Genomic DNA, 21,808 nt, shown 5'->3' with positions numbered 1-21,808 from the left:
TGTGTTGCCTCTCCTATGCAGTTAAGCAGGTAAACAGGTGAAAGAAAAGCCCGTGTTTGTCTCTACTCACACACTTCTGACTGAATGTGTGTGTGGAATTTCTACACCAAGTTCTCCAATGCTCTGGGTATTAACTGGGTATCCCACAATTTTATTCTGACACTACCTGGAGTTGGCACAGACCCCACAAGTTAGGGGCTCAGTCCCACGAGACCACCCTCATTTCAGATGCCAATGGCAAGTCTTAGGTTGTCACCCGTACTTTTGACCAACCTGTTACAAATCAGGTGTTCCCATGGCCCTCTTCTTGGGTTTAATAATTTGCTAGAACAATTTACAGAACTCAGAAAAACAGTTTATTTTATTTTTTTCTGAGAGACGGGGTCTCATTTTGTTGTCCAGGCTGGTGTGCAGTGGTGCAGTCATAGCTCATTGCAGCCTGGACTGCCTGGGTTCAAGTAGTCCTCCCACCTCAGCCTCCCTAGTAGCTGAGACTACACACCTGCACCACTACATCTGGCCAATTTCTTTTATTTTTTGTAGAGATGGGGTCTTGTTGTGTTGCCCAGTCTGGCCACAAATTCCTGGTCTCAAGCAATCCTCCCACCTCAGCCTCTTAAAGTGCTGGGATTACAGATGTGAGCCACCACATCTGGCCAGTTCATTTCCTTTACTGGTTCATTGTAAAGGATACATCTCAGAAACAGCCAATGAAAGAGATGTACGTGCTGGATGTGGTGACTCACGCCTGTAATCCCAGCACTTTGGGAGGCCGAGGTGGGAGGATTGCTTAAACTCAGAAGTTTGAGACCAGCCTGGACAACATGGTGAAAACCTGTCTCTACAAAAAAAAAAAAAAAAAGAAAAAAAAAAAATAGCCGGGTGTGGTGTTGTGTACCTATAGTTCTAGCTACTAGGGAAGCTGAGGTGAGAGGATGCCTTGAGCTGGGGACTGGGGAGGCTTAGGTTGTAGTGAGCTGAGATTGTGCCACTGTACTCTAGCCTGGATGAAAGAGCCAGACCGTATCTCAAAAAAAAGGAAAGAAAGATCCCAGGGCAAGGTAAGTTTGAAGGGGCACAGAGCTCCCATGCCCTCTGTTGAACATGCTATCCTCCCAGAATCTCCTGTGTTCAGCAACCCCAGGAGCTCTGCAAACCCTGTTGTTCAGGGTGTTTATGGAGGCTTTATTATGCAAGCACGATTGATAAAATCTTTGGCAGTTGGTGATTAAGTCAATCTCCAGCCCCTCATCCTCCTGGAGTTCAGTGCATGAGGCTGAAAGTTCCAAGCCTCTAATCATGTGGTTGCTTTTTCTGGCAATCAGTCCTCCTCCTGAAAAAATCTAGGAGCTTGCAGTCACCCAGTCATCTCAACAACATCACCAAATGCATTCTTGTCATGCTGGAGATCCCAAAGTTCTTAAAGGCTCTTGTGTTAGAAACCTGGGACAAAGACCAAATATTAAAACAAAAGATGCTCCTATCACCTCTAAGACTGAGGTCTTTATAAGAGCTTTAGAAGCTCTGTGCCAGGAACCAGGGACAGAGACCAGATATATGCTTCTTTTGTTTTCTTTTTTTGAGGCGGAGTCTCTCTGTGTCATCCAGGCTGGAGTGCAGTGATGTGATCATAGCTCACTATAGCTTTGACCTCCTGAGCTCAAGCGATCCTCCTACCTCAGCATCCCAAGTAGCTGGGACTACACATGCATGTCACCCATGCCCAGCTCATCTTTGTAGAGATGAAATTTAGTTATGTTGCCCAGGCTGATCTCAAACTCCTGGGCTAAAGCAATCATCTCACCTCAGCCTCTCAAGTAGCTGGGAGTACAGGCACACACCACATCCAGCTAACATTTATTTTCATTTTTTTCTAGAGGTGGAGTCTCAGTATGTTGTTCAGGCTAGTTTCAAACTTTGGGCCTCAGATGTTCCTTTTGCCTTGGCCTCCCAAATTGTTGGGATTATGTGTGGCAGCCACCATGCCCAGCAATCACAAGAGTCTTTATAAAAGAAAGAGGGTAGGAGAGTCAGAATTGGAGCAGGAGATGTGGTGATGGAAGCAGCGGTCAGAGAGGGAGAATTGAAGATGCTTCACTTCTGGCTTTGAAGATGGAGTCAGGGGCCATGATCCAAGGAATGGGGGTGGCTTCTAGAAGCTGGAAAAGCCAAGAGAACACTTTAGAGCCTTCAAAAGGAATGCAGCCCTGCTGACACCTTGACTTTAGCCTTAATAAATCTAGTTCGGGCTTCTGGCCCCCAGAACTGTAAGATGGTAGATTTGTAGTGTTTTAAGCCACTAAATTTAGGAAATTGCAAACTATGTTGCAGCAGCAAGAAGAAAGGAACGTGAAGCCAGGCATGGTGGCTTATGCCAGCAATCCATAGGAATTTTAGGCAGGAGGATCAGTTGAGGCCAGGAATTCAAGACCAGCCTATGCAACATAGTGAGACCTTGTGTCTACAAAAAATTAAAAAATTGGCCAGGCATGGTGGCTTATGCCTGTAATCTCAGCACTTTGGAAGGCCAAGGTGGGTGGATCACCTGAGGTTAGGCTTTCAAGACCAGCCTGGCCAACATTGCAAAGCCTCATCTCTACTAAAAATACAAAAACTAGCCGGGCATGGTGGCACATGCCTATAATCCCAGCTACTTGGGAGGTTGAGGCAGGAGAATTACTTGAATCTTGGAGGTGGAGGTTGCAGTGAGCCAGGATCGCTCTATTGCACTTCAGCCTGGGCAAGAAGAGTGAAACTCCGTCTCAAAATAAAATAAAATACTAAAAAAATTAGCCAGGCATGATGGCATGCACCTGTAGTCCCAGCTACTAGGGAGGCTGAGGTGGGAGGATCGCTTGAGCCTGGGAATTTGAGGTTGCAGTGAGCTGTGATTGTGCCACTGCACTCTAGCCTTGGTGACAGAGTGAGATCTTGTCAAAAAAAAATAAAGGAAGGAAGGGAGGTGGGGGGAGGGATGGAGGACAGGGGAGGGGAGGGGAGGGAAGGAAAGAAAGAAGGAAGGAAGAAATTAGCATGGTGGGCATGGGGACAGATGGCAATGTTAAATAGTATGGTCAGGAGTGGCCTCCTAAGTGAAAATTAAGCCAAGACTTGAAGGAGGGGAAGGAGCTGGCCAAGGTGCTGAGGGAAGAGGATTGTGGGCAGAAACAACGGAATAAACTGAGGTGTGTCTGAGGCTCTGGAAGGAGGCCAGTGGAGCAGAAGGAAAGAGGGAGAGAATTAGGGCAGGAGGCCAGGGAGTTGCTGGGCAGGGATCAGTACAGACCGTGTAAGCCCTGGGAGGTTATTGCTGGGCTAGATAGGAAATTCAGGAGGGTTCTGAGCAGGGAGGCGACATGATCTGTCTGCCGATTTAAAAGCATTCTCTGGCTGCTGCGTTGAGAAAGACTGTGGGAAGATTTGGGTAGATGCATGGGGGCCAAGCTGTGGCAACATCCAGGCGGGAGATGATAGTGGTCTTGACCAGGGTCATGGTGGTGTTGAGAGATGGTCAGAGGAGAGAAGTAGGGGAGGAGGCCAGGGAGTTGCTGGGTGGGGATCTTCAGTACATGTTGAAGACAGTCAACAGGATTTCCTGACAGACTAGATGTGGGGTGTGAGAGAAGGCAGGGGTCAAGGTTGAATTAGATTCTTACTGAATTATTAAGTAATTTTAAAAACCACGACTGCCTTTCTCAATCCTATCAAGTATGGGATGCTAGATTAAAGAAATCTCTTCAGCCTCAGTACAGTGGCTCATGCCTCTAGTCCCAGCTGTTTGGGAAGCAGAAATGGGAGTATCTTTTAAGGGCAGGAATTCAAGACCACCCTGGGCAACATAGCAAGACCTCCTCTCTACAAAAATATTTTTCTTTTTTTTCTTTTTGAGACGGAGTTTCGCTCTTGTTGCCCAGACTGGAGTGCAATGGCGCATTCTCGGCACACCGCAACCTCCACCTCCTGGGTTTAAGCGATTCTCCTGAGTTCAAGTGATTCTCCTGCCACCTCAGCCTTCCTGAGTAGCTGGGATTACAGGTGTGCACCACCACACCCGGCTAATTTGGTATTTTTAGTAGAGACGGGGTTTCTCCATGTTGGTCAGGCTGGTCTTGAACTCCTGACCTCAGGTGATCCTCTGACCTCGGCCTCCCAAAGTGCTGGGATTACAAGCATGAGCCACCACGCCCGGCCAAAAATATTTTTCAATATTTAATAAAATAAAATAAATGTAGCTAGGCATGGTGATGTGTACTTGTAGTCACAGCTACTCAGGAGGCTGAGGTGGGCAGATCTCTTGAGGTGTCAGGAGTTTGAGGCCAGCTTGGGCAACATAGCAAGACCCCTCACTCTACAAAAAATTTAAAAAATAGCCAGGTATGGTGGCACTCAACTGTAGTACCAGCTATTGGGGAGCTGAGGCAGGAAGATGGCTTGAGCCCAGGAGGTTGAGCCTGCAGTGAGCTACAAGGGCATAGCCACATTCCAGTCTGGGTGACAGAGCAGGACCTGTCTCACAACACAAATAGAAATACAAATAAAATAATAAAATCTGAAGTCAGAGCCTTTTGTCCCCTGCAGCCCTTGCAACCCCGGAGCTGTGCAGTGGGGTTTGTGTCACTGGGAATGAGGAGACCCCTGCCCAGTGTTGTTGCCTGACTAATCCGTGTTTTAAAAAATATATTAATTGGGCTGGGCGCGGTGGCTCATGCCTGTAATCCCAGCACTTTGGGAGAGCCAGGCAGGTGGATCACCTGAGGTCAGGAGTTCGAGACCAGCCTGGCCAACATGGCAAAACCTTGTCTCTAATAAAAAAATACAAAAATTAGCCGGGCATGGTGGTGGGCATCTGTAATCCCAGCTACTTGGGAGGCTGAGGCAGGAGAATCGCTTGAACCTGGGGGGCAGGGGTTATGGTGAGCCGAGATCACGCCACTTCACTCCAGCCTGGAAGAAAGAACGAGACTCCGTCTCAAAAAAAAAAAAGTACAATATCAACATGTAATGGTTTTATTATTAATATGTAATGAATAATAAAATTTTTTTTTCGTGATGGAGTCTCGCTCTGTCACCAGGCTGGGGTGCAGCAGTGCGATCTCAGCTTACCGCAACCTCTGCCTCCTGGGTTGAAGCGATTCTCCTGCCTCAGCCTCCCGAGTAGCTGGATTACAGGCATGTGCCACCATGCCCAGCTAATATTTGTATTTTTAGTAGAGGCGGGGTTTCACCATATTGGCCAGGATGGTCTCGATCTCTTGAGCTTGTGACCCGCCCGTCTCGGCCTCCCAAAGTGCTAGGATTACAGGCATCAGCCACCGTGCCTGGCCAAATATTTTAAAAATTTTGTCTTGTATTACTTATATCAACATGTGATAGTTTTATTATTAATATGTAATGAATAATATTTTTAAAATTTTGTCTTATTTTCTAATTTTAATATAATTATTTATATAAAGAAAAAGTCTTAGAGATCTTCAATAAAGTTAAAAAATGTAAAGGGATGCTAGACCCTGAAAGATTGATAACTTCTAGTTTAGAAATATTCAGAGTAAGCCACATACAACTTGCACTTGGTCTATTTTCTTTCTTTCTTTTTTGTTTTAGGCGATGGGGTCTCACCCTGTCACCCAGGCTGGAGTACAGTGGTGCAATCACAGCTCACTGCAGCCTTGAATTCCTGGGCTAAGGATCCTCCTGCCTCAGCCTCCTGAGTAGCTGGGACTGTAGGTATACATGATGACATCTGGCTAATTTTTAAATTGTTTTGTAGACATGGGGTCTCACTTTGTTGGCCAGGCTGGTGTCAAACTCCTGGCCTCAAGTGACCCTTCCACCCCTGCCTCCCATCCTAGAGGTATCAGCCACCACAATGAGCACTTGTTCAATTTTCTAAAAAAATAAAAAATTTCTAAAGTAAGGCTGTGAGATTATGGCAGGAAGATAAAAGTAGAAAAACAGAAGAATAAGTTCAAATGGCTTATTCACACATATTCTTTTGATAGCAAGAATAACTTTTAGTAGATACATTTCTTACAAACAAAAGGCAAATAAACAGTGTACAGGAACTTCAACACACACTGTACAATATTTCCACTTTGCTGACATCAGTTGTGGAAATTCTTCATGGTTTACTTGACTGTCGCTATCAGTATTTGGCTTCTCTGATCATTTTTATCAACTTCCTCATCTGTTAACTTCTCTCCAAGGTATGTCATATCATGACATACTGCTGCTGCACAAACATGGCCAGTGTCATTTTATTAAACACGTAGAATGCTTCACTAATTTCTTTTTTTACCCTCTGTCTCTGTGTTTTGCATTTTTCTTACCTTTATTGTCAGAAACTCCAGAAAGTCAATCATACTAATTTATCACCATTTGCTTCATTAATTTATACTTTGCTTATATGGAATTTTGCCCAACAGACCTCACTACAATTTCTAACCCGTTTTTTGTTTTTTTGTTTTGTTTTTTTTCTGAGACAGGGTCTTGCTCTATTGTCCAGGCTGGAGTGTAGTGGTGCCATCACAGCTGACTGCAGCCTCAACCTCCCAGGCTCAAGTGATCCTCCCACCTCAGCCTCCTAAGTGGCTGAGACTATAGGTGCTTGCTACTATGCCCAACTAATATTTGGACTTTTCCTGTATGTGGGTTCCAGAGGGCTGACTGTGAAACGTGAGTATGTATGGATTTTGGTATATGCAGAGATGGGGGGCTGGAACTGATCCTCTCTGTATACCAAGGGATGACTGTATATGTTTTTACAATTATGCTGTATGACACATATTGTTCCATAGCCTTGAAAATGATAATAATTTTTAATGAAAATTATTTTTAATTGAGAGGAATAATAATAATAAAAGTAGCAGCTGGCCAGGTGTGGTGGCTGACACCAGTAATCACAACACTTTGGGAGGCTGAGATACGAGGATGGCTTGAGGCCAAGAGTTTGAGACAGGCCTCAGAAACCAAAGGAGGCACCATCCCTACAGAAAAGTACATGAATTAGCCTAGTGTGGTGGCATGTTCCTGTAGTCCCAGCTACTTGGGAGGCTGCTGTGGGAGGATCACTTGAGTCCAGGGAGGTTGAGACTGCAGTGAGTCATGATCAGGCCTCTGCACTCCAGCCTGAGTGACAGAGTGAGACCCTGTCTCAAAGAAACAAAAAAGTAGCAGCTAACATTAACTGACCTTTTACCAGGTGCCTATAAATACCATAATATAATTCCTTCTAACTGTTTCTTATTTCACTTAACCACTCTGTTTTCAATTACTCCCAGAATTCCACTGTGTTTATGCAGATGACCTTTTGTTTAGATTGAATTGTCTCCCCAAGGTATTTCCAGAAGTAAGATTACTGTAAGTCATGGTGAATGGGCATTCTCATTGCCCTCGATGTAAATTGACAAGGTTTTGGGTGCCTCCTGGCTATAATGCCAGCCCTTTGGAGGCTAAGACAGGAGGATTGCTTGAGGCCAAGAGTTGGAGGAGGCAGTAAGGTGAGACCCTGTCTCTATTATTTTAAAAATTTGCCAAGCTTTACCCTGGAAGACTTATGTACAGTTTAAACACCCCTCATAATATAAGAAAGTGTCCATTTCACTGTACCTTTGCCAGCACAGGGTATTATAATTTAATAAGTTATTTTTTGTTTGATTATTTTAAATAGATAAAATACCTCATATTACTTGGTCACATTTCAACATCTTTCCTTAGCTGATTAGCTCTATTTCTTTTCTGTCTGTAAATGGTTGTTGTTGTTTTGTTTGAGACAGGGTCTTGCTGTGTCACCCAGGCTTGACTGTGGTGGCATAATCATGACTCACTGCAGCCTTGACCCGCCAGGCTCGAACTATCCTCTCACTTCAGCTTTCTGAGTAGCTGGGACTACAAGTGTATACCACCACTCTCAGCTAATATTTTTCTTTTTTTGGATAGAGACAGGGTCTCCCTGTGTTGTCCAGGCCGATCTCTACCTCCTGGCCTCAAGCAGTCCTCCCGTGTTGGCTTCTTAAATTGCTGGAATTTCAGGCATGAGCCACCATGCCTGGCCTGGGCTAGTCCTATGTTCTCTAGAGTTCTCTTTACTTTGTGCTAGCCAATCTCTCATTATGCTGTTCCCCTGTTATAATGAATAATTCTCTGTATTAAATTTTACCACTTTAAACTTTTGAGTGGTTTATGTCTCCTGATTGGACTCTAATATGCTAAGAAGGGTCCCTGGAGATAGACTCACACAGATGGGATTTGGGCATAGGTTTGGTTATCCAAGGGGCCGTGCTGAGCTCCTTGCCAATGGGAAATGGGATGCTGGTGATTTCCAGGAAGTGACCTCACAATGACTCAAGCTACCACTTACTGTTGATTGTGATGAAATGCCAGCTGTGGCACATGCCTTGGGAGCTACGTGGTTGCTGCGCTTGACCGCTATGAAGACTGGTGTGGGAACAGTCCTTTTGGATGTACTTCAGCAGGGGTCCCCAACCCCTGAGCCATGTAGCTGTAAGGAGCCACACAGCAGGACGTGAGTGGTGTCGAGTGAGGGAAGCTGCATCTGTATTTACAGCCACTCCCCATTGCTCACATTCCCGCCTGAGCTCCGCCTTCTCTCAGATCAGCAGCAGCATTAGATTCTCATAGGCGCATGCATCCTATGGAAACTGTGCATGCGAGCAATCTGGGTTGCGCTATCCCTATGAGAATCTAATACCTGATTATCTGTCATTTTCTCCCATCAAGTTCAGATGGGACCATCTTGTTGCAGGAAAATAAGCTTAACATGTCCACTGATTCTACATTATGGTGAGTTCTATAATTATTTCATTATATATTACAATGTAATAATGGAAATAAAGTGCCTAATAAATGTAATGTGCTTGAATCTTTTGGCTCAGCTCCTGCCTCCCGGCAGCCTCTCCAGATCCAGAACTTTCTCCATTCGGCCTCTACGGGCCAAGCTCTTGGCTCACAATGGCCTATTTAGGCCCATACCCTACCTCATGGCAGTCTCCACAGATGAGGCTACTGCCTCATGGCAGCCTCCACAGGCCCAGCTCCATCGTTACAATGGCCTCTTTAGGCCCAGCTCCTGCCTCCCAGCCTTCTCTCCAGGCCCAGAACTTTCTCAAGTCAACCTCACAAGGCCCAGCTACTGCCTCTCATCAGCCTCCCAAGGGCCATCTTTTGCCTCACAGCCACCTTCCAACACTCAGCTCCTGTTTTACAGTGGCCTCTTGAGGCCCACCTTCTGCCTCCCGGTGGCCTGTACAGGCCCAGCTCCTGCCATACAACAGTCTCTTTAGTCCCAGCTCCTGCCTCTGGGCAGCCTATACAGGCCCAAAATGTCCATAAGTCGGCCTCTCAAGGCCCAGCTCCTCCCTTCCATTGGACTCTCTAGGCCCAGCTGCTGCCTCCAGGTGGCCTCTACAGGCCGAGCTCTTTCTCCTGGCTGTGCCTGGAGGCCCAGCTCCTGCCTCACAACAACCTCTTTTGGTTCAGCTCCTGCCCAGCTCCTGGTGGCCTTTGTAGGCCCAAAACTGCCTCAAGTCAAGCTCTCCAGACACACCTTCTGCCTCCCAATGGCCTGGACAGGTGCAGCTCCTGTGTGACAACAGCATCTCCAGGCCCAGCTCTTGCCTTCCAGTTGACTCTCCAGGCCCGGCTTTTGCCTCACGGAGGTCTTCACTGAACAAGTTTCTACCTGCCTCCCGGCAGCCTCGACAGGCCCAGGTCCTGCCTCACACTAACCTCATTATGCCCAGCTCCTGCCTCACGGCGGCCTCTCCAGGCCCAGCTCCTGCCCCCGACGGGCTGTCCAGGCCCAAAACTTGCTCAAGTTGCCTCTTCAGGCACAGCTCCTGCCTAACACTGGCCTCTTTAGGCACAGCTCATGCCTCTCGGTGGCCTCTCCAGGCCCAGCTCCTGCATCCCGGTGGCTTCTCCAGACCGAGAACTTTCTCAAGTCCGCCATTTCAGCCCAAACTCCTACCTCCCATCAGCCTCTCCAGGCCCAACCTCTGCCTCACAGCAGACTCTCCAGGCCCAGCATCTGCCTCACCACAGCCTCCCAGGCGAAGCTCCTGCCTTTCAGCAGCCTCTACAGGCCTAGCTCCTTCCTCCCAGTGGCCTCTCTAGGCTCTCTAGGGCCTCTCTGGGCCATTCCAGCCCAGCTTTTGCCTTTTGGCAACCTCTTTAGTCCCAGAACTTCCACAAGTGAGCCTCTCCAGGCCCAGCTCTTCCTCGCAGCTGAATCTCCAGGCCCACCTCCTGCCTCACAACAATCTCTTTCGGCTCAGCTCCTGCCCAGCTCCTGGAGGCCATTGTAGGCCCAAAACTTCCTCACGTCAAGCTCACCAGCACAACCTTCTGCCTCCTGGTGGCCTGGATAGGCCCAGCTCCTGCATGACAGTGGCCTCTCCAGGCCCAGCTCTTGCTTCACGGAGGTCATCCCTGGCCAAATTCCTGCCTACCTCCCAGCAGCCTTGACAGGCCCAGCTCCTGCCTCACACTGGCATCAATAGGCCCAGTTCATGCCTCACGGTGGCCTCTCCAGGCCCAGTTCCTGCCCCTGACAGGCTCTCTAGGCCAAAATCTTCCTCAAGTTGGCCTCTCCAGGCCCAGCTGGCCACTCTTTAGGCCCACACTGGCCTCTTTAGGCCCAGCTCATGCCTCTTGGCAGCCTCTTCAGGCCCAGCTTCTGTGTCCTGGCAGCCTCTCCAGGCCCAGCTCCTGCCTCATGTCAGCCTCTATGGGCCCAACATCTGCCTCACAGCAGATTCTCCAGGCCCAGCATCTGCCTCACCGTGGCCCCCCACAAGCCAAGTGCCTGCCTTTCAGCAGCCTCTACACACCCAGCTCCTACCACCCAATGGCTCTTTAGGCCAAGCTCATACCTCACGATGGTTTTTCCAGGCCCAACTTTTGTCTCATAGCAACCTTCCCTGGCCAGGTTTCCACCTATTTCCTGGCAGCCTGGACAGGCCCAGGTCCTGTCACACACTGGCCTCTCTACGCCCAGCTCATGCCGCACAGTGGCCTCTCCAGGCCCAGCTCCTGTCCCGGGACATCTCCAGGCCCAAAACTTCCTCAAGTCGGCCTCTCCAGGCCCAGTTGCTGCCTCCCGGCATCATCTCCAGGCCTAGCTCTTCCTCCTGGCTGTATCTACAAGCCCAACTCCTGCCTCACAACAACCTTTTATGGCTCAGCTCCTGCCCAACTACTGCCGGCCTTTGTAGGCCCAAAACTTCCTCAAGTCAAGCTCTTTAGGCCCTGCCTCACGGTGGCCTGTACAGACCCAGCTCTGGCTTGAGAACAGCCTCTGCAGGCCCCACTCTTGCCTCTTAGCTCCCTCTCCAGGCCCAACTCTTGCCTCACAGTGGCTTCCATAGGCCAAGTTCCCGCCTGCCTCCTGGCAGCCTCAACAGGCCTAGCTCCTCCCTCACAGTGGCTTGTTTAGGCCCAGTTGATGCCTCTGGCAACCTGTCCAGGCCCAGCTCCTGCCTCACACTGGCCTCTCTAGGCCGAGGTTCTTTCTCATATTGGCGTGTTTAGGCCCAGTTCATTCCTCTCGTTATCTCTCCAGGCCCAGCTTTTGCCTGTTGTTGGCCTCTACCTCACAGTGCACCTTCCAGGCCCACCTTTTGCCTCACTGTGGCCTCCTCTGGCCAGGTTCTTGCCTTTCGGCAGCCTCTACAGGCCTAGCTGCTGCCTCCCAATGGCCTTTGTAGGCCACACTCATGCCTCACCGTGGCCTTTCCAGGCCTAGCTTTTGCTTTTTGGCATCCACTCCAGGCCCAGAACTTCCCCCAGTCAGCCTCTCCAGGCCTAGCTCTTCCATCCAGAAACCTCTACAGGCCCAAATCATCCTCAAATTGGCCTCTTCTTTCCCAGCTCCTGCCTCCTGGTGGCCTCTGAAGACCCAAATCATCCTCCAGTCGGTTTTTCCAGGCCCAGTTCCTGCCTTTTGGTGGCCTCTCCAGGTGCAAAACTTCCTCCCGTCAGCCTGTCCAGGCCCGGCTCATGCCTCTTGGCGGCCTTCCCAGCCCCTGCGTTTGACTTGGTGGCCTCTTCAGGCCCAGAACTTGAACTCAAGTCGGCCTCTCCAGGCCCAGCTCCTGCCTTCTGAAGGCCTGTACAGGCCCAGCCGCTGCCTCACAGCGGACTCTCCACACCCAGCGCTTACCTCACTGTAGCCTCCCCAGTCTCAAACTCCTGCCTTTTGGCAGCTTCGACAAGCCCAGCTCCTGCCTTTCAATGCCCTCTTTAGGCCCAGCTCATTCCTTACAACAGCCTTTCCAGGCCCAGTTTTTCCCTTTTGATGGCCTCTCCAGGCCCAGAACTTCCTCAAGTCGGCCTTTTTAGGCCCGGTTGCTGCCTCCTGGCATCCTCTCCAGGCCAAGCTCTTCCTCCCAGCTGTGTCTACAGGCCCAACTCCTGCCTCACAACAACCTCCTTGGACTCAGCTTCTGCCCAGCTCCTGGTGGACTTTGTAGGCACAAAACTTTCTCAGATCAAGCTCTCCAGGCCTATTGTCAGCCTCGTGGCAGCCTAAACAGGCCCAGCTCCTGCCTGACAATGGCCTCTCCAGGCTTTTCTCCTGCCTCACAGCGGGCTTTCCAGGCCCAGCTCTTGCCTCATGGTGGCCTTCCCCGGCCATATTCCTATCTGACTTCCGGCAGCCTCAACCGGCCCAGCTTCTGCCTCGCACTGGCCTCTCTAGGCCCAGCTCCTTTCTCACAGTGGCCTCACTAGGCCCATCTCCTGCCTCAGATCTGCCTCCCAAGACCCAGCTCCTATCTCATGGTGGTCTCTCTTATACCATCTCCTGCCTCACAATGGCCTCGTCTGCCCATCTTCTGCCTCACAGTGGCCACTCAAGGCCCATCTTCTGCCTCATGGTGGCCTCTTCTGGTTTTGCTCTTGCCTCACAGTTGCCTCTTCCAGATCCAGCTTTAAGTCTTTGATGGTCAACAGCATCAAGGAGCCTAAAGTTTCCCTGGACTCTCATTTGTTCACTTTACAGCAGAATGCCTTAGCAAAAACTCTCTCTTAACCTTGAGAGTGGATTTCTGACAAATCAATAGTAAATTCTGCTTGTGTGGTTTCACAGTGATTTCTGTTTTATTTAGTGTCTCATGGTTTTTCTTGTCTACTGGGGGTGAGGAGGGGAATGGGCTTCTGCTTGGGCCCTTTGTCTTTGCCCTGGACATGGTAGCTTCTCACTTCATGTCTTCTTTTTCATATTTTTTATAGTTTTCTTTTTTCTTAGACAGGGTCTTGCTCTGTCACCCAGGCTGGAGTGTAGTCGTGTGATTATGGCTCACTGCAGACTTGTCCTCTTGGCCTCAAGTGATCCTCCCAACTCAGCATCTTGAGTAGCCGAGACTACAGGCACATGCCAGCATACCTGGGTAATTTCTGATTTTTTCTGAGAGGTTGGTTCTCACTAGGTTGCCCAGGCTGGTCCCAAACTTTTAGACACAAGCAATCCTTTTGCCTGAGCCTCCCAAAGTGCTGAGATTATAAACATGAGCCACCATGCCTCGCCTGCCATTTGCTTGTCATGAACTATTAAGAATTTACTTTCTGATTAATATACTATGACTATATACATTTATATAGAGAGAGAGATTTTAAATTTTTCTTGGATACCAATTTTTTTCTTCTTTTTTTTTTTTTTTTGAGGCAAGGTACTGCTTTGTCACTTAGGATGGAGTGCAGTGGTGTGATCTCGGCTCACCACAACCTCTACTTTCTTGGCTTAAGTAATCCTCTCACATCAGCCTCCTGAGTAGCTGGGACCGCAGGTATGAGCCACCATGCCCAGGTAATTTTTATATTTGTTGTAGAGAGGGGTCTCACCATGTTTCCCAGGCTGGTTTCAAACTCCTGGGCTCAAGCGATCCTTCCACCTCAGCCTCCCAGAGTGCTGGGATTACAGGTGGGAGCCACACCTGGCCTGCCATTTTCTTTTCAAGGATCATTAAGAATTCACTTTATGCCAGGCACGGTGGCTCATGCCTGTAATCCCAGCACTTTGGGAGGATGACGTGGGTCTATTACGAGGTCAGCAGTTCAAGACCAGCCTGGCCAAGATGGTGAAACCCCATCTCTACTAAAAATAGAAAAATTAGGCACCTGTAATCCCAGCTACTCAGGAGGCTGAGGCAGGAGAATCGCTTGAACCCAGCGGGGGCAGAGATGGAATTGAGCTGAGATCGAGCCACTGGACTCCAGCCTGGGCGACAGAGTGAGACTCCATCTCAAAAAAAAAAAAAAAAGAATTTACTTTTTGATTAGTATACTGTAAATATATATGTATGTGTGTGTATATATATTCATATGTGAATATATGTGTATATTTTCATAGCATACACATACACACACACACATCTATATATTGTGAAAGAGATATTTGAATACCTAGAAATTGATAAGCTTCTTCCAGGTTTTGAAACCACCCTTAGCACAAACGCAAAAGAAGTACAAAGTATCATTATTAATGACCATGGACCAAGATGACCATGAGTCAATAGTACTTTGCACCTCAACCACCTTCCAGCAGAGCATCTCAAAGGGCTGGATATATCTGAACATCACACCCTTTCACTTAGATTAGGATGCTTTGTAATTATTACTTCTCTTAAGACCTCAGTGTGACCGTTGTCAGCATGAAATCAAACTATTTCTCAAATGATAGAGATATTGAATAACAGCTTTGGTCAGGAAATAGGTATTGCATTTGGTTCATCATGACAAGTTCCTGACCTAGTCAGATGGAATATTGCAGAAATGTGTGTGTGTGTGTGTGTGTGTGTGTGTGTGTGTGTGTGTGAACATTCTTGCACACAGATGTGGGGGTGGAAGTGGGGGTTGAATTTGATAAAACCAGCAGTGGGCAGGCTGCTGGGAGGGGGCACTTGTTTTGGCAGCGGCAGTGTACCTCTAGAATTAACAAATGCTTCTAAGCCTCAGTTTTCTCTCTTGGAAAATAAAGATGATAATTCCTGCCTTGATATGTGGATTAGGTGATCCGCTATATGCAAAATATCTAGTATATAATAGGTGCTGAACTAATACTACTTTCTGTAGCTCATTCTTAATCACTGCTTAATTTTAAAAAGTTTAGAATGAATACTGCTTTTGTAAAAATTATTTGTAATTATTATATAAAATCTAAGTCCTATAGAAAAGTACAAAGCAGGTCGGGTGCTATAGCTCACACCTGTAATCCCAGCACTTTGGGAAGGCAGGGTAGAAGGATTGCTCAAGGCCAGGAGTATGAGACCAGCATGAACAACATAGCAAGATCCCATCTCTATAAAAAGTTAAAAACCAGTTATGGTAATTTGCACCTGTAGTCCCAGCGACTCGGGAGGCTGAGATAGGTGGATCACTAGAACCCAGGAGTTTGAGACTGCAGCCTGGGCAACAGAGTGAGACCCTGTCAGAAGGAGGGAGGGAGGGAGGGAGAGAGAGAGAGAGAGAGGAGAGGGGAGGAAAGAAACGTACGAAGAAGCAAGTAGCAAATCATGAAATTTTCAACCACCAAGAAATAACTCTTAACATTAGGTGATATGGCCAGGCATGATAGCTCATGCCTGTAATCCTAGCACTTTGGGAGGCTGAGGCAGGCAGATCACTTGAATTCAGGAGTTCAAGACCAGCCTGGCCAACATGGTGAAACCTCATCTCTACTAAAAATACAAAAATTAGCTGAACATGATGATGCCTGTAATCTTAACTACTTGAGAGGCTGAGGCAAGAGAATCGCTTCAGCCTGGGAGGCAGAGGTTGCAGTTACCCAAGATCACACCATTCCACTCTAGCCTAGGCAACAAAGAGAGACTCTGTCTCAAAAAAAAAAAAAGATATTAATTTGTACCTCTTTTTGTGCAAATAGGTAGCTAGATAAGTAGATAGATTAATGGACTGAAAATAACTTTGACGAGTGCGGTGGCTCACACCTGTAATCCTCAGCACTTTGGGAGGCTGAGGCAGGTGAATCACAAGGTCCAGAGATTGAGACAATTTTGGCCAACATGGTGAAACCCTGTCTCTACTAAAAATACAAAAATACAAAAACTCCAGCCTGGTGACAGAGTGAGACTCCTTCTCAAAAAAAAAAAAATAACTTTACGTATTTTATATTGTTTTAGTTTAAATATATATATAACTTTTATTTTGCTTGCTACAATAGAAGCTGAAGAAACTAAAGTAAGGTGGGAGAATTTCTGAACTTCAGATAAATGCCTATGTGAAAGTGATACCTTTTTATTCAACATTCATTAAAATTATTTTAAAAATAATAAAAGTATTATGATTCTTTCTAATCTGCAGTTTCTGTTTTCACCCACAGCTGCTGTATTTTTGGAATTGGTGCATGTTTGAGGGTTTCTGTTTAATGTGTTTATCCTTGGATGACTTTTTTTTTTTTTTTTTTTTTTGACAGAGTCTTGCCCTGTTGCCCAGGCTGGAGTGCAGTGGTGTGATCTCAGCTCACTGCAACCTCCGTCTCCCAGGTTCAAGTGATTCTGCTGCCTCAGCCTCCTGAGTAGCTAAGATTACAGGCACACGCTATCACGCCTGGCTAATTTTTGTATTTTTAGTAGAGATAGGCTTTCACCATCTTAGCCAGTCTGGTCTCGAACTCCTGACCTCAGGTGATCCTCCTACCTCGGCCTCCCAAAGTTCTGGGATTACAGGCATGAGCCACTGCACCTGGCCTGGGAGAATATTCTTGATTCATTTTCCTTTTCTTCAGGTCTTCCCGTAAGTTCTGACTCTATTCTCGTCTGACTCTGGCTGGGGCTAAGGGAAGGTCTGAGGCTGGCTGGAGGTTTTTCTCACATGTACTTATGTTTTCCTGCCCAAAGGCCAGTGGAGTACTTTCTTTATCATTGAAGTTTGATAGCTTAGCCAGGGTTGGCTCGAGGCCAGTCATTCAATATTAGTTTTTCCAGGTATACAGTGTGCCCTTTGACTACTGACTATGTACTTCTGTATCTCTGCATGCAATCTTTCTTTCTCTTTCTTTTCTTTCTTCTTTCTTTCTTTCATTCCTTCTTTCTTTCTCTCTTTCTCTCTTTCTTTCTTTCTTTCTTTCTTTCTTTCTTTCTTTCTCTCTCTCTCTCTCTCCTTTCCCTCCCTCCCTCCCTCCCTCTCCTTCCTTCCTTCTTTCCTTCCTTTCCTCCCTCACTGTCCCCACCCTCCCTTCCTCCTTCCTCCATTCCTACATTTCTTCTTTCTTTCAAGACAGGGCCTTGCTCTATCACCCAGACTCTAGAATGCAGTGGTGTCATCATACCTCACTGCAGCCTCAAACTCCTGGATTCAAAGGATCTTCCTGCCTCAGCCTCCTGAATAGCTGGGATTACAGGCATGCACCACCACACCTGGCTAACTTTTGTTACATTTGTAGAGATCGGGTCTTACTGTGTTGCCCAGGCTTGTCTCAAACTCCTGGCCTCAATCTACCCTCACACCTCAGCTTCCTAAAGCACTGGGATTATAGGCATCAGCCACCATGCCCAGCCCTGTTTTATTTTTTTAGGTTGTCTAACTCAGGGTCACCAATTGACAACCCAGTGTTAGACTACTGTCTCTAATTTCTGTAATTATTTTTTCAGTTGTTTTATTGTAGTTCTTTTATCCTCTGATTCACTTTGATTAGATCAAGCATTTCTATGTGTTGAACTTTTTTTTTTTTTTGAGACAGAGTCTCACTCTGTCACCCAGGCTGGAGTGCAGTGGTGTAATCTCAGCTCACTGCAACCTCTGCCTCCCAAGTTCAAGTGATTCTCCTGCCTCAGCCCCCTGAAGTAACTGGGATTACAGGTGCATACCACCATGCCTGGCAAATTTTTGTATTTTTAGTAGAGACGGGGTTTCACCATGTTTGCCAGGCTGGTCTCAAACTCCTGACTTCAGGTGATTCGCCTGCCTCAGCCTACCAAGGTGCTGGGATTACAGATTATAGGCATGAGCCACTGCACGCAGCCGCCACATTTCCTCTATTCTTTTTTCCATTGATGGAAAGAAACATAGGTTGATTCCATCTCTTCACTGTTAAGAATAATTGTCTACAAATTTTTTTACACTTGTCATCAAGAGATAGAATCTGGTTTCAGGCCGGGTGCAGTGGCTTATGCCTGTAATCCCAGCACTTTGAGAGGCCGAGATGGGTGGATCATGAAGTCAGGAGATTGAGACCATCCTGGCTAACATGGTGAAACCCCATCTCTACTAAACATATAAAAATTAGCTGGCCGTGGTGGCTTGTGCCTGTAGTCCCAGCTACTCAGGAGGCTGAGGCAGCAGAATCACTTGAACCCGAGTGGTGGAGGTTGCAGTGAGCTGAGATTGGGCCACTGCACTCCAGCCTGGGTGACAGAGCAAGACTCTGTCTCAAAAAAAAAAAAAAAATCTAGGCCGGGCGCAGTGGCTCACGCCTGTAATCCCAGCACTCTGTGAGGCCGAGGTGGGTGGATCACGAGGTCAGGAGATCGAGACCACGGTGAAACCCCGTCTCTACTAAAAATACAAAAAAAAAATTAGCTGGGCGCGGTGGTGGGCACCTGTAGTGCCAGCTACTCGGGAGGCTGAGGCAGGAGAATGGCGTGAACCCAGGAGGCGGAGCTTGCAGTGAGCCGAGATCGCGCCACTGCACTCCAGCCTGGGTGACAGCAGCGGGACTCTGTCTCAAAAAAAAAAAAATCTAGTTTATCTTCCCTTGAATATGAACTTAGTACCCTGCTTCTGTAAGTAGAATGCAATGGAAGTGTTGCTCATGGTCTGCCAAAGTTAGGTCATAAAAGATGTTTCCACTTGGCTCTCCTTCCTGGGATGGTTGCACTTAGAACCCATTCACCATTTTGTGAGAAAGTTCAGGCCATGTATGGAGGTGATGTGTGGGTGTTCCACCAGATAGCCCCAGCTGAGGCCCTAGCTAACAGCCCACATTAACCAGGAGATATTTGAGCAAGGAAACCTTTGAGACTATTCTAACTCCATACTCTTTGAAGGCAACCACGTAAGACATCCTAAGCCAGAACTGCCTAGGTAAGTCTAGTCAGCCTTCAGTATTGTGAGAAGACTAATAAGCATCATTGTAACTTTATACCATTAAGCTTGGAGTGGTTTGTTACACAGCAATAGATAGCTGATACACAAAGTGATCTTCCCATATGAATATTATATTATGTCAATTCTCCATTTGACAGCATTTAATGATTCAGAATTGAGTGCAAAAGTCAAAACCCAATCCTGAATCCATCTGACAAGGGATTAATAACTAGACTACATAAGGAGCTCAGGTGGAAAAAAATAAATGGGAAAAAATATAATAATCTGATTTTTAAATGGGCAAAAGATCAGAATAGGTATTTCTCAAAAGAAGACATACAAATTGCAAACAGGTATATAAAAAGGTGCTCGACATCATCAATCATCAGAGAAACGCAAATCAAAACTGCAGTGAGCTATCATCCTACCCCAGTTAAAATGGCTTATATCCAAAAGACAGGCAATACCAAATGCTATTGAGGATGTAGAGAAAAGGGAACCCTGGCACACTGTTGATGGGAACGTAAATTAGTACAACCACTATGGAGAATGGTTCAGAGGGTCCTCAAAAAACTAAAAATAGAGTTACTTTATGATCCAATAATCTTACTGCTGGATATATACCCAAAAGAAAGAAAATCAGTATATTGAAGAAATACCTGCATTTCTGTATTTATTGCAACACTATTCACAATAGCCAAGATTTGGAAGCAATTTAAGTGTCCATCAACAGGTGAATGGATAGAAAAAATGTGGTATATATACACAATGGAATATTATTCAGCCATGAGAAAGAATATAATCCTGTTATTTGCAACAACATGGGTAGAACTGGAGATCATTATGTTAACTCAAGCCAGACACAAATTTTGCATGTTCTCAGTCATTTGTGGGTGCTAAGAATTAAAATAATTGAACTTATGAAAATAGAGAATAGAATGATGGTTACCACAGGCTGGGAAGGGTAGTGGGCTGGAGGGAGTGCACAGGAATGATTAATGGGTACAAAAATACAGTTAGAATGAATAAGATGTAGTATTTGGTAGTACAACAGCATGACTATAGTAAACAATAATTTATTGTATATTTAAAAATAGCTAAAAGAGGCCAGGTGTGGTGGCTTATGCCTGTAATCCCAGCACTTTGGGAGGCCAAGGGGGGGCTGATCACCTGAGGTCAGAAGTTCAAGACCAGCCTGACCAACACGGAGAAACCCCATCTCTACTAAAAATACAAAAATTAGCGGGGTGTGGTGGTGCACGCCTGTAGTCCCAGCTACTCGGGAGGCTGAGGCAGGGGATCGCTTGAACCGAGGGGGCAGAGGTTGCAGTTAGCCAAGATTGTGCTACTGCACTCCAGCCCTGGTGACAGAGCTGGACTTTGTCTCAAAAAAAAAAAAAAAAAGGCATAATTGGAGATTGTTTGTAAAACAAAGAAAGGACAAATGCTTGAGGTGATGGGCATCCCATTCACCCCGATATGATTATTACACATTACATGCCTGTGTCAAAACATCTCATGTACCCCATAAATATATACACCTACTGTGTATCCACAAAAATTAAAAGTAAAGCATTTTTTAAACCCCCAATTTTGGCCAGATGTGGTGTCCCACACCTGTAATTCCAGTGCTTTTTTAGGGCAGGATGGGAGGATCACTTGAGTCCAGGAGTTTGAGACCCACCTAGGCAACATAGCAAGACTGTCATCTCTAATAACAATAAAAAAAACATAGCCAGGCATGGTGGGGCTCATGCCTATAGTCCCAGCTACTTGGGAGGCTGAGATGACAGGATCCCTTGAACCCAGGAGGTTGAGGCTGCAGTGAGCTATGATTGCCTCACTGCACTCCAGCTTGGGTGACAGAGTGAGACCGTGTCTCTTAAAAAACAAACCAGTCCTAGCATAATCAGACCCTGTCTGCCACCCTCTATTCCTTTCCTCTTGCTGATTGTGCATCAGGCATCTAGGCTTTTTTTCTGCTTCTGTAAATGCCAAGTGGTTTCCCTCCTCAGGACCTTTGCACATGCTGTCCCCTGCCTGGAATGGACTTCCCATACCTCCTGCCATAGCTGGATTTTTCTCATGTTTCAGACCTCAGCTCACACATCGCCTCTGCAGAGAAATCCTCCCTCATCCTGTGGAGGGGGAATCATCCTCCTTTTCATTGCCTCGTCCTGCCTGGTTCTCTCAAAGCAGATATCACACTAAACAATCAGCTTGTTATTTATTGAACTGCTTGTCTGTATGTCCTCCTCCCAAACTCACGGCAAATCAGAACAGAGGCTCCCTATGGCAGGAGTCCCATCTTGTTCATTCTCAGAACCTAATATAGTACTTGGCACATAGTAGGCACACAACAAATGTCATTAAAATGAGTAAGTATCAAGGGGCCAGGCGCGGTGACTCATGCCTGTAATCCCAGCACTTTGGAAGGCCGAGGCAGGTGAATCACCTCAGGTCAGAAGTTCGAGACCAGCCTGGCCAACATGGCGAAACCTTGTCTCTGCTAAAAATACAAAAGTTAGCTGAGCATGGTGGTGCACACCTGTAATCCCAGCTACTTGGGAGGCTGAGGCAGGAGAACTGCTTGAATTTGGGAGGCAGAGGTTGCAGTGAGCCAAGATTGTGCCACTACACTCCAGCCTGGGTGACAGAGTGAGATTCCATCTCAAAAAAAAAAAAAAGAATGAATAAGTATCAAGGAAGGGAGATTTTGTGATTTGCCACCTTTACATAGAAAGCCTAC

At 46.8% G+C, this 21,808-nt stretch overlaps 1 protein-coding gene and 1 pseudogene across 1 annotated transcript in view; both read left to right on the top strand.

Moving 5' to 3' along the window:
* Positions 1-10,002, top strand: part of LOC129490693 (putative uncharacterized protein FLJ92257) — a 75,503-nt gene extending 65,501 nt beyond the window's left edge. The window contains exons 15-18 of the mRNA XM_063609960.1: positions 6,483-8,799; positions 8,892-9,222; positions 9,395-9,489; positions 9,712-10,002. Of these exons, the coding sequence (XP_063466030.1) occupies positions 8,777-8,799; positions 8,892-9,222; positions 9,395-9,489; positions 9,712-9,862 (600 nt within the window). The 5' untranslated portion in view covers positions 6,483-8,776 and the 3' untranslated portion in view covers positions 9,863-10,002. The remainder of the gene's footprint in view (positions 1-6,482; positions 8,800-8,891; positions 9,223-9,394; positions 9,490-9,711) is intronic.
* LOC129490692 (putative uncharacterized protein FLJ46235) lies at positions 9,887-12,918 on the top strand (annotated as a pseudogene).
* The last annotated feature ends 8,890 nt before the right edge of the window (positions 12,919-21,808 follow it).

Source organism: Symphalangus syndactylus, chromosome 9 (assembly GCF_028878055.3).
Source record: "Symphalangus syndactylus isolate Jambi chromosome 9, NHGRI_mSymSyn1-v2.1_pri, whole genome shotgun sequence".
NCBI lineage: Eukaryota > Metazoa > Chordata > Mammalia > Primates > Hylobatidae > Symphalangus > Symphalangus syndactylus.
The sequence above is the reverse complement of the archived record's forward strand: the minus strand, read 5'-3'. Positions and strand labels throughout refer to the sequence as shown.